The sequence below is a fragment of the Perissodus microlepis genome, chromosome 14, assembly GCF_051167445.1.
Source record: "Perissodus microlepis isolate ML-2025 ecotype Zambia chromosome 14, ASM5116744v1, whole genome shotgun sequence".
NCBI classification, from domain to species: Eukaryota; Metazoa; Chordata; class Actinopteri; order Cichliformes; family Cichlidae; genus Perissodus; species Perissodus microlepis.
In genome coordinates, this window is record NC_140474.1 from 22417496 (window position 1) to 22426005 (window position 8510).

At 41.8% G+C, this 8510-nt stretch overlaps 1 protein-coding gene across 2 annotated transcripts; it reads right to left on the reverse strand.

Moving 5' to 3' along the window:
• Positions 1 to 1089: 1089 nt before the first annotated feature.
• siae (sialic acid acetylesterase) lies at positions 1090 to 8211 on the reverse strand. 2 transcript variants are annotated; one of them, XM_084951394.1, is made up of 10 exons: positions 8005 to 8211; positions 7481 to 7642; positions 7061 to 7215; positions 6731 to 6869; positions 6302 to 6470; positions 6087 to 6169; positions 5875 to 6008; positions 5527 to 5681; positions 2794 to 2980; positions 1090 to 1547 (listed from the first exon to the last, which is right to left on the reverse strand). In XM_084951394.1, exons 1-10 carry the CDS (start codon positions 8057 to 8059, stop codon positions 1284 to 1286), a joined length of 1503 nt encoding a protein of 500 aa, XP_084807520.1. In that variant the 5' UTR covers positions 8060 to 8211; the 3' UTR covers positions 1090 to 1283. The 2 variants fall into 2 exon arrangements, with proteins under 2 accessions (XP_084807520.1, XP_084807521.1); XM_084951395.1 differs by having other exon boundaries at positions 7481 to 7677; positions 8005 to 8210.
• Between the last annotated feature and the right edge of the window lie 299 nt (positions 8212 to 8510).

Consider the following 8510-nt stretch of genomic DNA (forward strand, 5'->3'; position numbering starts at 1 on the left):
GCTGGAAGCAGTGCTTAAACAATGGAAAAAACACAAACTTTGTCCAAAAACCTCTCATGTTTAGCTGTTTCCCACTTTTTCTTTGGTCATTTTAGCCTTTTTGGCCAGGGTGAAGGGAGCATCTGCCATCAAACAAGAAGACAGCCGCATGTAGCTATGATGATGTTTGCTAGTTCACCTTACATGCATTAATGTAATAACGTGGTTAGCCTACTCAACGTAAATTACACACGGACAACATTAAGCTACTCACGCAGAGAAGAACGGCTGCTGCTGCCATCATCATCCGTCATCATTTCTGCTACACTGGCAGGGCTAGGGGCCAGGACTCTCCTCTTTGGGTTTTTGGGGGATGTTGCTAACTCCGGGTCCGATAACAGGCAACCCACCCGCAGCAGATGCGCTCGGTGTGAGGTCTCGCAGCAAGCTATCAAATACGGCGCATTTCTCGGCTTTTAAAAAAAAACGCTATGCGTCCCCAGGTGTTTCATCGGATTTGAGGTGTTACCTCCTTTGCACAGTATCAGCTTAAAGCACTTGTTGCAGGCTGCTGAGTTTGCATATTTTGCTGTGAAGTACAGACAGACTTTTGACCGCTTTGCCTTGGGCATTTTTAATCTGTAGCTCTGCTCTAAAAGAACGTACGTACCTGGACCCGCCTACTATCCTCAGAAACGTAAAATGATTGGCTAGAATTCAAAGTGTATGACATCTCAAGTAAAAAAAAGCACCGAAATAAAGCACCGAAATGTGCGCTGCTTTTCGGTCTGGTTACTACCGTTTATGTCAGAACCGGTGCCATCATGGCACCGGATACCGGTACCCATCCCTAGTGTCTAATAACAAGGCTGTAAAATATACAGCTCATTGGCTCATTTGGAAATGAAGAGAGTGATCACTGATTATTACTTAATGTTTCCTTAGTTTGACAATGAAAGTAAAATTCAGTTTCAAACCATTCTGTTGCTGATACATTGTACTGTACTGTGAAACCTATAAAGGGATTTTTTTTTTTTATTAGTTCTATATGTGTCTGATCAATGAAATACAACTATTTTTAAAGTAAAAGGTCATATTCAAAGTAATAAAGAAATGGTATGGAGATTTTTATTATTTTATTCATCAAATTTCATGAAGACAAAGTGTTTTCACCAAATGGAATTACAAAATGAACAGACAAGCTGATCTGAGCCTATTACAAACCCTGGAGAGGTCGCCAATCAACACCGTGCCCAGTTATCCCAACTGACCGTAGAGACAAATGTCTTGTCACAGTTTCAGGGTTAGTAGCTTTTCCAAACGCCTCCTTTCCATGAAGAGTGATTGATGATGAAAGGAGGTGCTGGTAAAATCCAACTGGCGCTGTAGACTGGACAGGCTTTAAACTCACAGGGCCAGTCTCTCCAAGCGTATCGAACAGCAGCGACTTCAGACGACTGACACACAGCAGCTGACAGCTGGATGGTGGTCAGATCCCACCCCACTATAGGAGTTTGAAGCCAAAGGGACTTAGGCCCACATGGAGCCCAAATATCTGAGCAACAGACCTTGATTAAAAAGACAAGAGAACAACAAGTGACTATGACTTAGAAGAAGTCATCACACCAAGTATTGACTACAGCTAAATATTCTTTAAGTGCATGATTATAGGAGTACAACTTAGACAACCCACAACTACAATAGTAAATAATCTAAGAAGTAACTTAACCAGGCTGTGCAGACTATTCTACAATGTTTCTCACTGATATACACACACAACCTGCACACCAGTAGGGACAGTGTTGGAATGCAGGGTGCAACGGTCCAACGAGTCTACATGTGCTTTGTGGATTTGGAGAAAGCGTCCCTCAGAGGATCCTGTTTGAGAGGGTTCAGGAGTATGGGGTATCTGACCCACTGCTATGAGCTATTCAGTTTGGTGGCTCTTGGACTTCACCCAGTTTGTTGGTTTTGAATTTGTTGGCTTCAAAAGGTGTAAGCTTTATAGGGTGGCAGCCTCCAAATTGGACTGGAACCTCCAAGTCTGAGACCATGGTTCTCAGCAAAAAAAAAGGGATGGTGTTCTCACTCCAGATCAGGTGCTTTGTTGTAATTAAGTTAGGAGGAGTTGCTGCCCCAAGTAGAGTAGTCTAAGTATCCTGGGGTCTGGGTAACAATTGAAGGGAGAGGGAAGTTGGAAAATGACAAACAGATTGGTACAGCTTCTGCATTGATGGGTGTACCAATCTGTTGTGGTGAACCAAGAGCTGAGTATAAAAGCAAAGTTTTTGATTTATCAGGTGATCTACATTCCTACACTCACTTATGGCGACAAGCTCCAAGTAATGACTGAAAGAATAAGATCGCAGATACACGTGGCAAAAATAAGTGAAGTGTGGCTGGGCTTAGTTTGAGAGACAGTTCAGTCATTCAGAAAGCACTCAAAGTAAAGCCATGACTCCTCCACATGAGCCAGTTGAGGTGGTGGCATCTGATTAGAACGCTGCCTGGGCGAGGTGTTATGGATATATTCCACCAGGCAGATATCCTGGGGTAGGCCCAGGACACGCTGGGCATATCCTGGGGTGGGAAGGCAATGGTGTTACCCCAGATGAGGTGGAGGTGGTGGTTTGAGGCCAACTGTTTAGGTTGTTTTCCCCATGACTTGGCCCCAGATAAGCAGAACAAAATGGATGGACGGATGGATGGATATCTTGCTGTAGGACACTTTTGAAAGGGGTCTAGGGATACAAATGTCAACCCTAAAGTTTTAGGATTTGCGCTAACTCATGCTTGCATCCCTGCCACCCTTACCTCAAAGATGTCTTTGGATGGTGTGACAGAGACTGCCTGGTCATAGGTAATGTTGACGTACATCTGAGTGGATGCAATTTCTTTGGGGAAAGGTCCGAGGAAGGGGACATTCTCTTCCTCATAAGCCACAGCCCTAGCACCCAGTGTCAGTCTATAGGCTACATCCTGCTTGTCTCTGGGATGGATCCTGAAACAGAAAAACCACGTCATTCAACTGTGTGTTTTTTTTTTTTTTTTTTCTCTTTTAAGAGATGTGCCAGTTGGTAAGTCAACAGGAGGGGATGAAAAGCAGGTCACAACATGTGGGTACTTTTTATTGAAGAAAAGCCTTCAGAAATCAGTTTCCCTGTTGATCTTTTTGGTTCTGGTACCTAAAGAAGTCTGTTGATGTTAAAGTTATGCCAGGCACAGGCTGTGTTTTGACACTATATCAGAACAAGAGCAGAAACTCTTTATTCAGAAGAAACTTGAATGCAAGAGTAGAAGCTTTTCAACAAGTAGAACTTGAGCTGATTTTTCCCAATACAAATCTTGCAGCAGTATTTTTATAAACAATCCAATTGTCATTTAAACTAGAATGCAATATTTGTACTCTCAATACTTTGTATCTGTTTAGAGTTACCTTTACACTAGCCGTACCACTGAAAAATAATCAACGCCATCATCAAATACACAATTCTTTCCCTCATAAGTGATTATGATGACATTAGATAAATTCAGTAATCTGTACTGGATTGTTCTTTTAATAATCTCATGACATAAAAAAAAAAAAAAAAAAAGGAGGTACATTTCTTAAATGGAGTTTTAAGCATCACTCATCTCTTTCCCACCAATGCAGAACCAATTCTGCCACTGTAAGTGAAAGACAGCCTGCATGTTAATTCCAGAACCTAATCTAGAACTGATACTACCAGGTTAGACACCTACCTTATGGACAAGAGGTAAAATTGGCATGTTCCTCTCATCAGGTAAGGGTCAAGTACCACTTACCAACTCCATCCTCTTTTCCATAAATTGCCACTTTTGGCTCCAAAAATTGCAACATTTACAGCTAGCCTTGACTTTGGTATTTTCACCATCCACAAACAATCAGTGACATCAGAGGGGTATGTTCCTTTTTTTTTTTTACCTAGTCTATTTTCATCCCCAAATGTGACAGGTGTGCCTCAGCTTGTAGAGTGGGTAGACCAATGGCTATTTAGAGTTTTGAGGTTTAATCCCCACCTTCTCCTGTCCACATGTAGAAGACACTAAAACCCAATTGGCATCTGACGAGAGGAGAGCTCCTTGTGGCTCTTGAATGTTGGGTAGAATGCTAAAAGTATTAGCTAAAAAGAGTTGTACAGTCTGTCCATCTTAAGACAGTACAATGTGACTGACATACCTGTGAGAAAAATTTGCCTATTAAAGGCGGCCTCTGAAATGTTGATGGTTATGTATGAAAATACAGTTTACATTGTTGGGTTAGGTTGCATACTAATACTCAACTGGATAGAGAACTGCATCACATGTCTGTTAAATAATGAAGAAGTGGAGAAAGCTAATTTCCGCTGTTTGTATCCACAATCTTGTTCTTTCGGTCACTAACCAAAGTTTGTGACCACAGGTGAGGGTGGGGATGTAGATCGACTGGTAAATCGAGAGCGCTTTTACGCTCAGCTCTCTCTTCAACATGACAAATCGGTAGAGTATCTGCATTACTGCAGCTGCAGCACCGTCTGTCGATCTCCCACTCCCCTTTCCCCTCATTCGTGAACAAGACCCTGAGATACTCAAACTCCTCCACTTGGGGCAGGAACTGGTCCCTAACCCAGAGTGAGCACTCCGCCCTTTTTCGGCTGAGGACCATGGCCTCAGACTTGGAGGCGCTGATTCTCATTCCCGCCGCTTCACACTTGGCTACAAACCGTTCCAGTGCGAGCTGGAGGTCACTATCTCATAAAGCCAGCAGAACCACATCATTCATAAAAAGCAGAGACGAGATTCTGAAACTGCCCAAGCAGAAGCCTTCTGCCCCTTGGCCTAGAAATTATATAAAAATTATGAACAGAATCGGTGACAAAAGGTAGCCCTGGCGGAGTCCAATGCCCACCGGGGACCAGTCTGACTTATTGCCGGCTACGCAGACCAAGCTCTTCCAACTGTTGTATAAGGATTGATTTGATTAGATGTCCACTTCTTATTAATATCTGACTCTCTTCCACAGTGTCTCTTTTTTCCTGTCCACCTCCCCTTACCCCCAATGACTGTGTCCCTTCCTAAGCCTGGTTCTGCAGGTGGTTTCTTCCATTTAAACGGGAGTTTTCGCTTTCCACTGTCGCCAAGAGCTTTGTCATAGCAGATCATCTGATTGGTGGAGTTTTCTATATATTATTGTCTTTACCTTACACAAAGTGCTTTGAGGCAACTGCTTTTGTGATTTTGCGCTATATAAATAAGACTGAATTTAAATAAATTTGTGTGTTTGGAAACAAGGGTTTTTCCACAGAGTACTAATGTTTAGCTTGAGAATATGCAAATAAATGTATAACTTTTATGTAAACTGCCTTTTCTGGATTTTTGGTTGATATTCTGTCTCTCTACACAAAAATGAAGCTACCAAAAAAAAAATTGGAGACTGTTAATTTCTTTGTAAGTGAACAAACCAAATAATTCTGCATGGGATCCAGTAATTATTTCCCCCACTGTATACACTAGATATAACAAAAATTCTATGCTTTCACTTGTTCTTACGTGCCATACGGTGAAGTTGCATCTGGTAAATCCAAAGCCACAGCCATGAAGGTTTTCTTCATCCTGAGGTTAGGAACAAAACCAAAGTCTGCTGTTTGGTGCCAGCGGATGTTTGGAAAGCCATCATCTTTGGAGGTCTTTATGTAAGTGGACAGCTGCACATGCAGAGGAATCACTCATCACCATTGCAACACAATAAACAATGTTATAAATCGGCCTATGTTACACTTACACTGAAAAGAGAAGCCCTTGTGTTGTTGGATGCTACAGTGCTACAGTAATGGTGCACCTACACCAAAAATGTTTCAAGTTTACTCTTTGTTAGTGTTAAACCAATGCCTAACAGACCTGGACAAACCCAAAGGGGAAGTCAGGAGCTGTTTGCCCCCCTGAGCCCTGATGAAATGCCATCCTCCAGTCATCAATCATAGCCGGGAAGGAACAGTTGTACTTGTCCTGGTTATACTCTGCATTGGCCTCACCTGAAAATGTGATAAACCCCAGAAGTTTATGTGAGTCACTGAATACTCCAAACCTACCTGTGATACAAGGAGTCTTACCTTGGTACCAGAGGGCTCCTTTGATGGTCATATTGAGCAATGGGTGGATCATTGAATTCCACAAAATAGAATTTTCTTTAGGTCTGAGATCACAACATGGAGAAAACATGCACAGTGCAGTTAGTACAGACCATGTTTGATGGGTATTAAACAACTGCTGTCTTAACTTCAGTCAGACTGCTGGCTAGCTGGAGAATGTGTCTTTATGTCCTTACCCGTCTACAACTGGCACTTCGTGACACTGTTTCAGGGCTCTTGAAGATGACCACACTTCGACCGGTGTGCCACCCCAACAGGACTCCACCAGTCCTATGGGGTACTTCAAGGTCTCATACATGTAACGTCCAAAGAGCCAGCACACAGCAGAAAACTCTTCCACCACACCTGGAAACACAGCTGTTCATTAATCAACCAATATAACGCAAGCTAAGAGCGGTATATATGCATCATGGTTGATATTTATTTCACCTGAGACCATATTCTAATGTCATATGTTGAAACCACAATAAAACCATAGCTTGAATTTAGGGACAGATGCAAAGTATTATATGAATGTTCAATAATCCAAAACAAAACCTTTAAGTATAAACACATTTTCCAATATCTCAATAAATACTTAAAATGAAAATAAAATCGTATCTTACTGGCAGTGGGCACAGACCAGGGAATCTCTACTTCTATCAGATCCATTAACTCGATGTCACTTGTGTTCAAGGCTACCATAAAAGGTCTCACATAAGGATACTTAGCAACAACAGACAGCTCCTCTGTTGCATTGAAAATCTGGTGAAGAGTGAGTAAACAAAATAGATATGCTTTAACAAATGACTAAATACATTTTAAGAAGAAACTGCTTTTTGCCTTATATGTTTGATGGCTCTTTTGTAATTGGGCTGCAGATGCAGAGGGTTTTGGTATGTCCCAGCTGACACCAGGCAAAACCTGAATGTCAGCACAGAGACAGACAACCTTACCTGAGTCATGTTAAACCACATGTTGCTCTGCCCTCCACACATCCAAATGTCTCCAAACAGCACATCTGTAAGAGTAGCTGAATCGTTCTGAACTTTTGCTGTCACATTATATGGACCACCAGCAGCAACAGGGTCAAGGGTCACTTGCCAAATGCCTTTAAGAAAAAAAGAAAACAAAAAACTTTTAGCTATGTGTAACATTGTAGCATCTATGAAACATGATCAACACAAATTCATAGACTGAATCTGAGGCACAACATGCTGTTACTTTTATTAGGTCAGTGACCACAGTTACAGAACACAAGCCCCAAAACAAAAGTGAGGTACCCGCTATATCTGCTGCTGTCAATTTCACCTAGTTTGAATTCAGTACAGACATCAGGATAAATCCCGTCTTTGACAACAACGTGCTGTACTTACCGTTTGTCACAGTGACCGGTGAGGCTTGCCGTTTAAATAAACCTAACAAGGAGACGGTAACGTGTGCACCCTCGGGGCCATATCCCCACAGCACAGCTCTCTCTGGAGACTTCTGCAGCACCATGTGGTCTCCATAGTAGGAGGCAAAACGCAACTTCCCATCTACACACACCAACAAGTTTTATTGTTTTATTACACTGAAAAAAAAAAAACAAGCAAGATTAATGCTGCCTATGTCAGCCCAGGACACTTGCAAAAGCTCAGCAATTTTACTTCCTGGTTATTTAAAGTTTCAAGGAATCATAAAACTTGTGCAAATGAATAAAAAAAACACAACATAACAAAATGCCCCCCCCCCCATAACATACATACACATGCTAATTTTGTCCTGAGTAGGCAGATGCCTTTAACGATCTAAGAGAGAAGCTGTGTTTTGGGTCCGGTTAGATTTACATTAAGTACGTCAAGTCTTGCTGGAAACTCGAAAACTGCCACAATATGCAGCCTAAAGATAATGCACTCACCACAAGTGTGAACAGAAGCTAAAAGTGCAAAAACAACACAAATTGTAGCAGCCATGATCACAGCACGAGCCGCCTTAACAGAAAGCTGTGTGGGGAAAAGTCACGCGCTTGTTGGCGACAGTCCACGTAACAGATACAAACATCACTTGCGTTTCGGGAATCGGGATTTGTGCATCGTTGTCGTGACGTCATCCAGCAGCTGACGCGCAAATCTCGTGATCCTTCAAAATAAAAGCCAGAAAAATCAACCGCGTTTTTAGTAATTCCGAAACGTCCGGAGCTCTATTCCACGAAACATTTTGTCCAAACATGATAAACAATTATGATGATAAATAATTCACATTATTTAATCTCCTCTTGTGTTTTTATTTTGTCGTTGTTGTTGTTTTTTTTTTTTTTTACATTTATCGGATACTCTAGGACATCCATCACAGCTGATTTAAATGGATAAATTACCTTCTCAACATGTCTTGAAGTTCTCCAGAGGCCTGGTAATGAACTAATCA

Excerpts from the sequence above, each read along its gene's own strand:
- siae (XM_084951394.1), bottom strand. The coding sequence starts at position 8,059 with ATGGCTGCTACAATTTGTGTTGTTTTTGCACTTTTAGCTTCTGTTCAC. Across the intron at positions 5,682-5,874 it reads TCCCCTTTGGGTTTGTCCAG|CTGTCCACTTACATAAAGAC; the intron begins GTCTGTTAGGCA and ends CTGCATGTGCAG. Across the intron at positions 1,548-2,793 it reads CATCCAAAGACATCTTTGAG|GTCTGTTGCTCAGATATTTG; the intron begins GTAAGGGTGGCA and ends TTTTTAATCAAG.